Source organism: Podarcis muralis, chromosome 3, assembly GCF_964188315.1.
Source record: "Podarcis muralis chromosome 3, rPodMur119.hap1.1, whole genome shotgun sequence".
Classification (NCBI taxonomy): Eukaryota; Metazoa; Chordata; class Lepidosauria; order Squamata; family Lacertidae; genus Podarcis; species Podarcis muralis.
In genome coordinates, this window is record NC_135657.1 from 32,383,741 (window position 1) to 32,398,299 (window position 14,559).

Below are 14,559 nucleotides of genomic sequence, written 5' to 3' on the forward strand. Positions count from 1 at the left end.
CCTACGTTTTATTTGAATTTTAGCTGCTGAGAATCATTGGTGGGGAGAGTGCTATTGCATTTGGGTCCCTTCCATGGGCGTCTGGCTTGGCTGCTTTGAGAACAGGTGTTGGACTAGATTCCCAGGGCTCTTCTCATGTTTTTAGGACAGCAGCCGGGGAAATAAAGCATTTAAAATAAATTTCTGCCAGCCCTGAAACCACAACTTGTCAGCACCTCCCCTGATGATGCTATTTGCACTTGAAAAACAAAAACAAAACTCTGCATGCTAGATTTGCACCTTCAAAAAGCTGCATGTTTGTGGAGAAATGGAGGCATTTATATTTTATTCTTCAAAGCTACCAGTCCTTCTTTCCCACTCAACTTTGTAAAAAGTCCTATGTAAATAAATAGACACCAAAGAGACTTGGACTTTGTGCTTCTTTGTGCTATTAATTACAGGTGAGCCAGTAAGCTGGCCAAAGATGTTTCAGAGCAGTACTAGAAGTTCCAGTGAGACGCTCATTAATTGGTGACACTGTATTGTAGTGTATATATAAATGTCTTTTCAAGAGTAGGATTGCTCTTGTGTCTTGTTCTCAGTGACTCTATTGTTGCCTGTAGGCTGATGTGGTTTTTTGTTTTTTGGTACCAGGAATTTGTTGCCAATGCCTTAGGGGTCCCGTCAAATCGAATTGTGGTTCGAGTCAAGAGAATGGGAGGAGGATTTGGAGGCAAAGAGACAAGAAACACCATTGTCTCTACAGTTGTAGCAGTGGCTGCAGATAAGTAAGTTGTGACGAATTGGCCACATTGGGATAACCTGAAGTTGAATATTAGGATAACTCTTGGTTGTTTATAAGAGGATCAAGATAATGGACTTGTTTCAGATCATCTGCATTTACTTTGGCAGGATGGTTACCCTGCTCCTTTCACCACTTAGGAGTTCATAATTCAGTGATTCTGAGAACATCGCATAAGAACCTAAGAAGAGCCCACTGGATCAGGCCAATGGCCCGTCTAGTCCAGCATCCTGCTCTCAGTGGCCACCCAGTTGTCTATGGGAAACCCACAAGGAGGATTCAAGCACAATAGCACCCTCCCCTCCTGAGGTTTCCAGCAATTGTTATTCAGAAGCATTACCACCTCTGATTGTGCAGACAGAGCAATAGCCATCATAGCTAGCAGGCACTGATATACTTTTCCTCCATTAATTCATCTAATCCTCTTTTAAAGCCATCCTAGATGATACTGGAGAAGACCTCCATTTTCTGTCTTCCGCATGAATGCTCAAAGGCAAGGGAAATTTGTGAAAAATTTTCCATTCCTTTGTGTGTGAGAGAAACAGTGTGATCTAGACATCCACATAACTGAGCATCTTTATTTGTGTTGCTCTACGCATGATGGGGGACTACTCTTCTCCAGCATGGGGAAGAGCAGCAGCCTCCACTGCTGTGAAGGAACATGATGGAAACCAGTTTACGGTGTGATTTGACTTTTGACTTGTTTGCTGTTGATTATAAATGTGGTGAGGTATTGTAAATGGTCAGCCCACCCACATCTTGTATCTTTAGAGAAGGTCACTAGTTTAACAAGGACTAGGTTTTGCAGCCACTAGACTCCTGGATCAACAGGCTAAAGGGATTCCCCCTCCCCACCACAGCTTTGATATTCCGAACTATTTATATCTTCCCTGGGATAGCCTGCCCCTCTCCCTACTCCACAACAGAACATGTTTTTCTGAGTTTTAGATGTTAGCCCCAGTTCAAAAGCAGGCCTTCGATGTGGTTGAAACTAAATTCAGAAACAAAGATTTTCCCTTTTTTTTGTTCGTGAGCTTTTTTTTGTTCTTTTTTGGGGGGGTTGGTCCTTTTCTATATATCTCCTTTTTGTTAAATTTGTGAAATTTGAATAAGACTTTTAATAAAAGACTTCGGTTTTTTAAAAAATTAAATAAAATGAAATAATGAAATGAAATGAAATACTATACTATACTATACTGCACTGCAGTGCACTGCACTGCACTGGTGAAGGACCAGCATTGGCTGGTACAATTGGGAGGTGAAGGAGTAAGTGCAGAATCCTATTGGAGGTGGCATCATGGGGTTGGGGTGGGGTGTAGTGACTTCAAAGCTGTTGTGGGGCAGGGGAGCAGAGCTGGACAGTAATAGTCACTGACGGACAAATCAGAAAAACTCAAGCCAAATTTAACTTGATCTAGCATGTTCATCTTCAGGAGACTCTAGGAAAAGTAGATGAAAAGTATCTTCATGGTTCATTGCAAAAGAAGAATTCTTCCTTCTAAGGCAAGCAAAAAACAAAAACAAGCTTAATTATTAAAGTGAGACTGTTAATTTTCAACACAGTTAGTTCTGGAAGCTTTGCCAACAGACTAATTCTGCATCACAGAAGCTACCAGAACCACCTGGAACCCACTGGATTCCTGTAAGTTCAATGGTGGACAGAGCAGCTGTGGTCCTCCAGATGTTATTGGACTAAACTCCCACCATCCCTGAGCATTGGCCACCCTGGGCCAATGGACATCTCAAATTTGTGTTTTCAGGATCAACACTTTTATTGTGACTGTTGTCTGTTTTAACTGTTTTTAATCTAAATATTAAACTGTTGTAATCTGCCCTGGGTCATGCCGATGAGGAGCAGGTAATAAATTTAATAATGACAATGACAATAGGATTTGGAGTTCAACATCTGGGAGACCATAGTTTTGCCACCACTGATGCAGAACTTCTGGATTTCAAAACAGGCTCTGGAAGGTGTGGGGGGATCCAACCTTCTAGTTAGAACTATAGAATAAGATAATTAGTATTGGGTACTGTCAGAGACTGCCTCCAGGTCCCAGCTCACAGAAGACCAACGCTAGCCAGTAGAACTGTACAAAAGTCTTTATTGAAGTTTAGTTTCCATTTTCAAGCCCTAGCGTGCGTCTCTACGTCTAGACCCTAGACCAGCGAAGCCTCGTCTGAGTCTCCGCCCCCTGTACACCAGTTTAAGACTCTAGCCTTACTCCACCTTCTTCGTTTCTCCTTCCGCCTCTGGGTCCTACTACCCCCCGGGGTGCCTTCCTTCCTGGACGCCTCGGAGGCGGACCCCTCGGACTCCTCCCCCTCTCTTCGGCGGGCTTTGGGACCTGGCTCCCTCTCCGGGCTGCTCATTGCGCCACCCTCTTGTACATTTGAACTTGGCGCGCGCGCGCTGCCTCTGACCTTCCTTTTGACCGTTTCCTCGCTCTCTGATGCAGGCGTGGCTAACCCTGACTCCTCTCCTTCCGCTGACGGAAAGCTGCCTGCTGCCGATGCCTGGGACTCCTCCCCCTTACTGCTCTCCGGTGGGGAAGCTGGTCCCGATTTCCAACTGCTGCTTTCTGAGTCCCCTCTGGCCCCTCCTTCCTGGGGTGTTCCCTCTGGCAACCCCCTAGCTCTGACCACGGGAGCCCCTTTCTGTGAATCCTCTGATTCGCTGGAGAGACTTAGAGACCTCGGACGGCTATCATCGCTGACCTCTCCCTCGGATTCCTCTCCCTCGGTCTCTAATTCCTCCCTTTCCTGTCCCTCTGCTCCTGAACCCCTGACAGGTACTTTAGGCAGAGAAAAGAGCAGAGCCTTTAAAAGCAAGTCCTACAATAATTTATTTTAAAGTGGCAACTCCAATTCAGTGGCATTGCCCAAATTCAGAAATTCTGGAAATGGATCAGTGAGTAAGATGCATGAAATAACAGGGATTTGGGAGGCTATAGCACTACTTCCCGTGCCTTTGAAATAACTTGGAACAGGACAGGAAATTGCCATTTGCTGATGGAAGCAAAGTGATTGATTAAAAACACTGGGAAGTGAAAGATCTACCGTTAATTAAAATATGGAGAAATAAATGTTAGGATGTTTTCAGCTGTCCACAGTAGACTTATTGGATAAAGAGGAAGGATGATAAAATACACAGGATTCCTCAGTGAATTTTTCAATATTGGAGCAGACACACTGGAAATATTAATTACAGCTTTGTCAATGAGACAACTGCACAAATTGATGAACTGGGCACCAGGCAAGAACATTTTTTAAATTTTCCCAGGCCTTCTAACTTATGTTGTAGCTTCGTATTGCTTTAGCCCTGTGACATTTAAATTTCTCTGCCTTTTAGTTTTAATGCATTAAGGCTCCCCTTCTGTGTGCATTTATCCAGGAATAAGCTACACTGAACACAGTGTGATTTACTTCTGAATAAATATGTTGTTAGTGCTGCAAAATCTTTCCTCCTTTACTCTGTTTCAAAGTCATTTTTTATAGTGATGCTTTATAATCAGTTACCTTGTCTCACCTGCATTTTATTAACTTATCGTAAGTTTGTTTTTGTTTTTTAAATCCCTGTAAGTTCAAATTCGGTTTTTGGGATGGCCTCTAAATTGTACATATGTATGTATGAAAATCTTAGTCATGCTGGCCACATGACCTGGAAGCTGTACACCGGCTCCCTTGGCAAATAAAGCAAGATGAGCGCCACAACCCCAGTCGGCCACGACTGGACCTAATGGTCAGGGGTCCCTTTACCTTTACCTATGTATGAAAATAAATTGTGTCAATTATATGACACAGGCTCATTCTCAGCCTGATTTTGGTGCCCTTACAGGACTGGTCGCCCAGTAAGATGCATGCTGGATCGAGATGAAGATATGCTGATTTCTGGTGGAAGACATCCCTTTTTGGGGCAGTATAAGGTAAATTGAAATGTTGGCTGTTGTTGTTTTAAGAGAAGTAGGCCATCTTGGGAAGGTCACATTAAAAAATGTAAGGGGATCTTTAGGTCCAATGCATTGTTCATTCCTACACAACAGGGATGGTCAACTTTTTTTCAGCTGACGGCCATAGTCACCCATTGCCAACCCTGTGGGGGCTGCATGTCAAAGATGGGTGTGGCCAAAGTGGTTGATTTGGAGTATAGAGCATTTGGAGATATATGGACTGCCAGTATTAGCAGTACAGTCGTACCTTGGATCTTAAACGTCTTGGCTCCCAAACAAATCAGCTCCCGAACGATCAAAACCCGGAAGTGAGTGTTCCGGTTTTTTAATGTTCTTTTGGAAGCCAAACTTCCGACGGGGCTTCTGCAGCTTCCGATTGGCTGCAGGAGCTTCCTGCAGCCAATCAGAAGCCGCGCTTTGGTTTCTGAACGTTTTGGTAGTCGAACGGACTTCCGGAATGGATTCTGTTCGACTTCCAAGGTACGACTGTATGTGGAATGCTGCAGATAGGAAGAAGAACACCACTAAACAGGGCTGCTGGAATCTACCAATAGCTATCTTTTAGACTTTGGGTTTATGGAGCATGAGGTATAAGACTGTAGCTCAATGGCAGAGCACATGTTTTGCATACATCAAATAAATCCTGCATCAATAAATCCTGAAGAGCCACTGCCACTCAGTGTAGACGGTAGTGAGCTAGGTAGACCAAAGGGTCTGACAGCTTCCTAGCTTCGTTTCTTCCTAAAACATCTGTAATTGTAACAGGTGAATTCTGTATTCCTCCATCCTTTGTTTCTTCCAGGTTGGCTTTAAGAAGAATGGAAGGATTACTAGTCTAGATGTGACATATTACAGCAATGGAGGGAATTCTGTTGATCTTTCTCATGGCGTGAGTCAAGGATACATTCTGCTCTGTTTCATTTCTGATTCTAAGAGGGAGAAAAAGTAGTTTGGGGTGACTGGTTGAGAAGCATACCCAAGCCTCTGTATGTGTACACACACACACACACACACACACACACACACACACACACACTGCACCTACCTCCTTAAGTCAAAATGGTCCCATCCTGAAATTGTGCTTCATTAAACAAAGATCAGTTGTCCCCAAGCCTTCTCTAATGGGGACAGTTTTAATGTTTGATGCAACATCTTGACCACTACTTAACCTGCAATTTCAGTTAGGGATTTAAATAGAAAGATGACAGTATTGTTGTAAAAATTCAGTGCTCCCAATAGTTATTTATTTATTGTGTCTATACTACATCTTTGCCTCCAAGGGGCTAATAGGTCTACCTATTCTTTAATTACAGTGGTACCTCGCAAGACGAATGCCTCGCAAGACAAAAAAATTGCTAGACGAAAGGGTTTTTGGTTTTTTGAGCTGCTTCGCAAGACGATTTTCCCTATGGGCTTGCTTTGCAAGACGGAAACGTCTTGCAAGTTTGTTTCCTTTTTCTTAACACTGTTAATACAGTTGTGACTTGACTTCAAGGAGCAACTCATAGAACGTGGTGTGGTAGCCTTTTTTGAGGTTTTTAAAGACTTTGGTGATTTTTGAAGCTTTTCCAAAACTTTCCCGACACCGTGCTTCGCAAGACGAAAAAAATCGCAAGACGACAAAACTCGTGGAATGAATTAATTTCATCTTGCGAGGCACCACTGTAGTTGCCACAACCACCCTGTGTGATAGGGTAGGCTGAGAGGCAGTGACTGACTCAAGGTCACCCGCTGAACTTCATGGCCAAGTGGAGATTTGAAATTTCATCTCCCAGGTTCTAGTCTAATCACTGCACCACGCAATATATGAGGATGAGCATACATTTGCTGCAGTTGGTGTGTGGGTGAAAAAAAACATGTAAATGATAACTTGTTAGTTAGTGCAACTTATGATTGTAGAGTCAGAAGAACAAAAGCATTGTTCATAGATTAAGTCTTTCTTTTAAAGTTCATAAGTCTATTTTTGACCTGCTTTTTATTGGTGGTCACCAGGTTATGGACAGAGCATTGTTTCACATGGACAACTCGTACAACATTCCAAACATCAGAGGCATAGGCAAAGTCTGCAGAACCAACTTGTCCTCCAACACAGCATTCCGTGGGTTTGGGGGTCCCCAGGGAATGATGGTTACCGAGTGCTGGATGAGCGACATTGCCATGAAGTGTGGGCTGCCAGCAGAAGAGGTATGTGCAGGGCTGGATTTAGGTTTGATGAGGCCCTAAGCTACTGAAGGTAAGGGGGCCCTTTATATGTCCAGCTGTCCTTTGTCAACAACAAATTGTCACTGTTTTTTGTGTTGAATATATGCTATATGGTAATTTATGTACCTAATAGAGATCTAAAGCCATTTGCACGTGTTGCCATGTAACCAGTCCATGCAGAATGTAGGCACCCTATATATAGAAATGAGCAAACCGGTGATATTTTAGGGAGCCGGCTAGCCCATTACTTAGCATAGGAGCCTACACAACACAAAACATTGTTGCTATATGTAAGTTTTATTTTATTTGTTTTTTATCATATATTTTGGAAATGTACATCCAGGGTTTTCCCCCCTTTAATTTTTTGGGGGGCCTCCAAAAGAGTGGGGCCCTAAGCTATAGCTTGTTTAGCTTATACTGTATGTAAATCAGGCGCTGGATATGTGCTCTTAGAGGGAAAGGCTGGACATTTCCATAAACCCTGCATGCTTCGGCCAAAGGATGTTAAAGAAATGAGATGTCACCAGTTCGATACCCGTGAGCTTGTTTTGCAGCTTTACATTGGGTAATGTAATCTCAGCATTGACACTGATTGTTAGAGTCCTTTATGGGTTGGATATCTAAATGATATTACATATCAAGGGTGTTGTGTGTCATTCCTTTATACTCCAGTGGGAAGTGGTCGTTAGCCTCCTTCAGCGCAACACTTCACCCAGCCGGAAGAGTGAAAGAGAGAAAGAGAACAAATGGGTGAAGTGGAGAGAGGATGGGTGTCTGTGTGCTTCTGCTTTTTATGAATGGATGCATGTGTATGTTCGTGTGGATGGATGGATGTGTGTGTTTGTGAGATGGATGAAGTGTGTGTGTGGGATGTCCCTCTGTCTACGTTTTGGTTTGGCTGTACTGAGCACCATTGCTGTGTAGCCCCCTTCTCTGAAGGGAATGCAACCCTTGACCCTGAAATGGCTGCCCACTACAGAATTTTGGGGGAGCTGACCTCCATGTTTAGGAAGGCGTGTTTAGGATCAAGATGCCCAGCATTCCACATTCTGTTAAAGTCATTCTTCCAAAAGTCTCGTTGGTGACCTTGACCATGTGGGTTTTGCTTTGGAAAGGTTCGAAAACTCAATCTCTATAATGAAGGAGACCTGACTCACTTCAATCAGAAGCTAGAAGGGTTCACCTTGCGAAGATGTTGGGACGAGTGCCTTGCAAATTCAGACTATCACTCCAGAAGGAAACTTATTGATGAGTTTAATCGGTAGGTATCTTGCTTTTCAGAGTGATATCAAATATACTTAAATATTCTATAAAGGCCTAATTAGTAAGCCTGGAATTAAAGTCTGAATCAAATTTCTCCCCCATCCATACAAATCATCTTTGCAGAAGGTGTAATCATTTTGGGAAAACATTAACCCATTGTGTTTTAAAAGAGAAGCTCAAAATCAATGAAAAGTGCAATGTTGATTTGTTGATTTCAGTTCTCTCCCTGGACCCATTCCTATGAAGTCTTATTCTGATGCAAAATTGTGTAGGAAAAGAGAGCATGCCAGAGAAAGCAGTTTAGGGATGGGTGCATGCTGCAAGGGAACAAGAGTCTGACATCATTCTGTTTCCCCAGGAAGAATCGCTGGAAGAAGAGAGGCATGGCCATTATTCCAACCAAGTTTGGGATCAGCTTCACAGTTCCCTTTCTGAATCAGGTTGGCAAGCACCCTTTGTGCATCCTTTGTGACTCTTGTTTTGCTAATGTTGTGGGGGGGGGGATACCAGCCCCCACCCTAGTCAGTGAATACATGGGCTGAAGAGAAATGAAGTAGTGCTTTCTTAAGTATTGAATCCACCAAAAGTTAATTTTTAGGCTTATTGGATCATATCTGTCTTCTCTCTCTCTCTCTCTCTCTCTCTCTCTCTCTCTCTCTCTCTCACACACACACACACACACACACACACACACGTCTATCCAAAGTAGCATTCAATCTCTTGTTCTAATAGAGCCCTTGCCCTTGCACAGTGGAACTCCGCCCCCCTTCCAAATCTGCTCTGGGGTTTCTTGCAACCCTCCAGAGCAGAATTGAGGAGGGCACAGGGCATGCACAGAGGGAGGAGAAGCGGAAGCAGTACAGTAGCATAAATGTAAATCCTTGCGCCAATGGAACAAAGGCCTTGGATACTGCCTGAAGCGAGGAATGTTGATTTGTATGTAGACGATGCCTGTGACGTGTGCTTCAGAGAGCTCGTGTGTCAAAACAGTCTTTGACAGCCTGTCTCTCCGATTTCTGTTGTAGGCTGGTGCCCTGGTACATGTGTACACGGATGGTTCAGTGCTGCTCACGCATGGTGGGACTGAGATGGGCCAGGGCCTCCATACCAAGATGATCCAGGTAAACTATGAATGCATTAATTGTCTGGTGCTGTTTTGATTAACATTATCCATTAAGTAGCCCTGCTTAGGGAAGTTTTTAATGTTTGATGTTTTATTCTATTTTTAATTTATTGGGAGCCGCCCAGAGTGGCTAGGGAAACCCAGCTGGATGGGTGGGGTAATAATAATAACAACAACAACAACAACAACAACAACAACAACAATAATAATGATAATGATAATAATATATTATTATCCATTAAATGTATTAAAAATGTACTGCAGCATTCATTTTCAGAATGTTATCTTACAGATGTTGCAATTTCACCCCACATCCATTCTAATTTAAATGTGGATATGTAGGATGAAATCCAAAGAATGGGTTCTTGTGGGAAGAATTTAATAATAAACAAACTTTTACTCAGAGCAGTCATGGCCATTAATGTCTACCCTGAGTAAGAGTTGATTAACTACAACCCTTACTTTCTCACAAGGTATGGAGGATGTGTAGCAGGATTACAAAGCAGCATTCTTCAGAAGCGTAGCAACTTTCCTGTGTGTTTTGATTTTACTTGCAAATATAAATTAAGATGGATCAGGAAAATATCCCACAGTTGCATAACAGGACAGAATACAGGACTATTCAAAAGTCTTTGGAGCTTTGTGGACTTGGAATAAGAAGAACTGTTTCAAGTCCTACGGATTTCATTGGTGGCGATGACAACTGCGGTGAAGTTCACGTTTGGGCATTGTCTCTCTGCAGGTTGCCAGCAGGACTCTTGGAATTCCCACCTCCAAGATCTACATCAGTGAGACAAGCACCAACACAGTGCCAAATGCATCTCCAACAGCTGCTTCTGTTAGTGCTGATATCAATGGGATGGCCGTCTTGGTAAGGGATAGAACTCAACACACTGCTCTACAAGGGATGCTACCGATTCTGTCTGCAGTGCACTGCATTTTCACCCCAGAAAGAATCTGTCTCGTTGCCTCTATGAAGATAGGCCTTGTGAGAGGCTTCTAGCAGACTTTGCTTTAGGAGGAAAGCACACTATCAGCATGTGTGCTGCTTAAAAGTGCCCAGTGTGATGACTTTAACAGTAAAGGAGCCAACTACAGTGGTACCTCTGGTTACATACGCTTCAGGTTACAAACTCCCCTAATCCAGAAATATTACCTCAGGTTAAGAACTTTGCTTCAGGATGAGAACAGAAATTGTGCTCTGGCGGCGCAGCGGCAGCAGGAGGCCCCATTAGCTAAAGTGGTGCTTCAGGTTAAGAACAGTTTCAGGTTAAGAACAGACCTCCGGAACGAACTAAGTACTTAACACGAGGTACCACTGTATGTGCATTCTCTGGTGATGTGGCGAATGTTAGGTTGTTTCCAAATTGAACAATGGTATTAACTTAGGAAATACGTTAATGCTACATCGGAAGCTCTCATCTACTGTGTCAAACCACTGGTCTGTCTAGCTCAGTGTTGTTGACATTGATGAGCAGCAGCTCTCTGGGACTTCAGGTGATAATTGGTCCCAGGCATCTCTGGGGATGCTGTGGATTGAACCTTGGACCTTGCCCATTTCTAGCCAGAGTCTTCTGTTAAAAGCATAGTTAGTCAAAAGAGTACAAGACATTCTGAAGCCTGTGATATGTGGGCACCTGTTGTCACATCTGGATTAATGAAAATGAGAATACCTGGTGGCAATTTGCTGTGATATCAAAAGATGCATGCTGCTTGCTTTGAATTGTTTTTCTTTCTTTCTTTTAGAATGCTTGCCAGACTATCCTGAAGAGATTGGAGCCAATCAAACTTGCTAAGCCAAAAGGTTCCTGGGAAGACTGGGTATGTTTGCGTCTGCTGCAGTTTGGAAGCATGGTGTGGATTTGCTAGCATTAGGGAAATCTCAATTATCTATTAATTCATTGTGGCGTGACAGGGGCTAAAGGGAACTGGCTGATACTCTTGCAACTCTTCCAGCAGTTCTGTAAGCCCCAAACAAGTATGAAGCTTTGTGACTTCAGCAAGAGAAACTTGGGATTCTAGTAGGGAACTGGCTGATACTCTTGCAACTCTTCCAGCAGTTCTGTAAGCCCCAAACAAGTATGAAGCTTTGTGACTTCAGCAAGAGAAACTTGGGATTCTATATACCCAAGGTGCTGATGCAATTGATACACCTCTGAACTGTGATGGTTTGTGAATCTTAAGCAGCTTCCCCTCCTTGCCCCTCCCTTTAGCTTGGTCCCTGTCCCACTTTATCTCACCATCTTGTGCCATCACCATCCTACACTGACATTCTGTGGTGTGGCTTCAAAGGGCTGTTGCTGGCACTCTGTTCTGAAGTGACCTGTGCTATAGGATGGGGTGTTTTCTTTACACCCACACACACCCACACACACCCACACACCAGAAAACAGTCCGTCCATAGAGCCAGTGTGGTGTAGTGGTTAAGAGCGCTGGACTCGTAATCTGGTGAACCGGGTTCGATTCCCCGCTCCTCCACATGCAGCTGGTGGGTGACCTTGGGCTAGTCACACTTTTCTGAAGCCTCTCAGCCCCACTCACCTCACAGAGTGTTTGTTGTGGGGGAGGAAGGGAAAAGGAGATTGTTAGCCACTTTGAGACTCCTTCGGGTAGTGATAAAGCGGGATATCAAATCCAAACTACTCCTCCTCCTCCTCCTCCTCCTCCTCCTCCTCCTCCTCCTTCTTCATATGAGTTGGTGAGCATAATTTTGACGTGATTAGTTCTTGTGATCTATTTTATTTGGGGCTTTAGTTTTTCTGTTGTAAATTGTATTTAGTGTTTTGTGATGCATGTAAATCCCTCCATGAACTTGAGTGGCATTTCTGATGTTGATTTATATGACGATGATAACAGATGATGATGATGGACTAGGCTTCTGAAAGTTGCCCTTAGATTTTTTTTCTCTCTTCATGATTTGGAATGAAGATATCTCTCAAGAGTGAAATCTGTTTAACAGCTCCATTTGTGCACTATTTCACAAAGTTGGGCCTGGTGGGTCTAGAGGTGTCAAATGTAAGGCTTGTTGATAATGGTGCTCCCCTTTTTGCACATGGATAGAGTGCACTCATTTGTATTATGTTGAAAAAACACACCCATTGCTAGCTTTTCCAGAATGCATTGTAGCTATTTTAGTTCAGCAGAACTAATTAAAAAAAACAACCCCAGACACAAAGAACTCTGTGTGTTTTCATTAGGTGTCAGCAGCCTACTGTGATTGTGTGAGTTTGTCGTCTACAGGATTTTACAGGTGAGTCAGAACAGGACCCAAGTGGGATTCCAAATAATGCTTCTAAATGTTATTGAGTGCTCTTTATCTCGACTGGTCTGATATTTCAACTAATTTCATGAAGTGTGCATATAATAAGAAGATATGATCTAGTAATCTCTTCCTTGAAGGCTGGATTCTATATAAACGTTATGTGCCTGCTAACTTTTCCTTGGCACTAAAGTCACCTGCAGTCTCTACTTGACCCATGGCATACAAATGTAAAAGCAGTTCCCATTCATTCAAATCATACCTTAAAGTGTTAAGGCTCCAAAGTAGAATCAACCCTTTAATATTCCCATTCTGTAAACACAGAATTCAGAACTATGCATCTCCTACAAGCTTCAGAAGACCTTAGATAAGGTGTGGAAAAGGTGACACCCTCCAGACATTCAGACTCCAATTCCCATCAGCCCCAGTCAGCATGGGCAAGGGTTGGGGTGATGGAAATTGGAGTCAACAACATCTGGACAGGAGCAACATTGGCTACCCCTTGCCTTGGAGCTCTGTCTCCGAACTTAGATTTCAGTTTACTTTATTTAAAGTGCCATTTTGGTGTAGAAACTCAGGCTCCACAAGAGCTTTCAAGCTCGCTTGCCAATTCTTTATGTGCAACATCATTTGCAATGCCCTACTTTCTGCAGTAGTTTTGGGAATCAAACAGGCAAAAAGTTTAAGCTTATAGAGCTGAGTAAAAATGATCTCCTCAAATTATCCACACTCTCTGTGGGTGGTAAAAACAGAGGAGGGCATTTTACTGAAGACTGAACTTCTCTCACAGCTTTAGGTGGAGCTGGAAAAAAAGGGGAAACATTTAAAATTCGCAATAAATTAATTTTTGAAATGTTTTGTATTGAAAGGAAACTCGATTTTTAGTTCACACTTGTGAATAAAGGAAGCGATGCACTAAGATAGGATGACTGAAAGGAGTAGAGATCACGTCCATTGCTTTCTTCAACATTATTAAACAGTATTAAAATTGGATCTACCATCGTATCCAGAACTGGAGCAGGTGCCAAAGGGATGTGGGCCTGGGGAGAGGCCCAGAGGCCAGACAGAGAAAGCTGGAGGGCTGCATTTGGCTCCCTGAGTTTCCCCAACCATGGATTATTATCAGTGTCCTGGCTTGTTCCATAATAATGTAGTAGGCCCAATGTTGTAACTCCTTGGAGTTACATGAGTAAAGAGGAAGAAGCCTAGTTCTAGAGGTATATGGACAAGAAGTTGGAGAGCAACTAAAAATCTGGTGTGGTTGAAAGATAAAAAGGGAGAGGTGGGGATCTGGCCTGGCATAGTTCACAGAGCAATCAAAGGCATGCAGATCTACAAACTTTGGCTAATCATAATTACTGGCCTGATCCTCAAAACTCCCTGAATTCTTGTTGAGTCCAGTAACTTGCATTTTTGCCCAACAGGAAGTGATTCAGTGGAGTAAGAAAAAGACCTTTCTTTTAGTCAAGTGATGAGTAAAATTCCTGCAGATTTCATTTTTTCCTTCTTTCTTGCCACCCTTAAGAATTCCAGACCTTGGTTATGACTATGAGAAAAATGAAGGAAAGCCCTTCTGTTACTTCTCTTACGGTGTGGCTTGTTCTGAGGTTGAGATTGACTGTCTGACAGGTGACCATAAGGTAAGTAGGCTAGGCAGATTTGTCAAAAGTATTTCTTTGTTCTGGTGGATTGGGAAAGTACCTAATAACCTGAGTATATTTGATAAGGAAGTTTATTTCCAGCTCTGGTATTCGTTGAGTGAAATACCTGACTTCTCTGTGTATATCAGGGATGGTCAACCTGTGGCCAACCAGAGGCAGTTGAACTCCAACTCCCATCAGCCTCAGCCAGCATGGCCAGGGATGATGGGAGGTATAGTCTAAACTTCTGGAGGAAACGCATATAATTGGCCAATATATACTTCACGGTGATTATGTTCTGAGAATGGTTCCCACGCAAGCCACTAGCTATGAAGACTTATACC

At 43.1% G+C, this 14,559-nt stretch overlaps 1 protein-coding gene and 1 long non-coding RNA gene across 2 annotated transcripts in view; both read left to right on the top strand.

The window, feature by feature from the left end:
• Nucleotides 1-14,559, top strand: part of XDH (xanthine dehydrogenase) — a 58,435-nt gene that overhangs the window by 38,287 nt on the left and 5,589 nt on the right. Inside the window, exons 23-33 of the mRNA XM_028724488.2 lie at nt 634-767; nt 4,617-4,704; nt 5,531-5,617; nt 6,721-6,912; nt 8,046-8,191; nt 8,552-8,633; nt 9,219-9,314; nt 10,059-10,187; nt 11,063-11,137; nt 12,514-12,566; nt 14,101-14,215. Of these exons, the coding sequence (XP_028580321.2) occupies nt 634-767; nt 4,617-4,704; nt 5,531-5,617; nt 6,721-6,912; nt 8,046-8,191; nt 8,552-8,633; nt 9,219-9,314; nt 10,059-10,187; nt 11,063-11,137; nt 12,514-12,566; nt 14,101-14,215 (1,197 nt within the window). The remainder of the gene's footprint in view (nt 1-633; nt 768-4,616; nt 4,705-5,530; nt 5,618-6,720; nt 6,913-8,045; nt 8,192-8,551; nt 8,634-9,218; nt 9,315-10,058; nt 10,188-11,062; nt 11,138-12,513; nt 12,567-14,100; nt 14,216-14,559) is intronic.
• On the top strand, nt 2,099-4,046 carry LOC144327227 (uncharacterized). The gene is made up of 2 exons (XR_013392163.1): nt 2,099-2,808; nt 3,571-4,046. It is a non-coding gene; the product is annotated as an uncharacterized LOC144327227 (long non-coding RNA).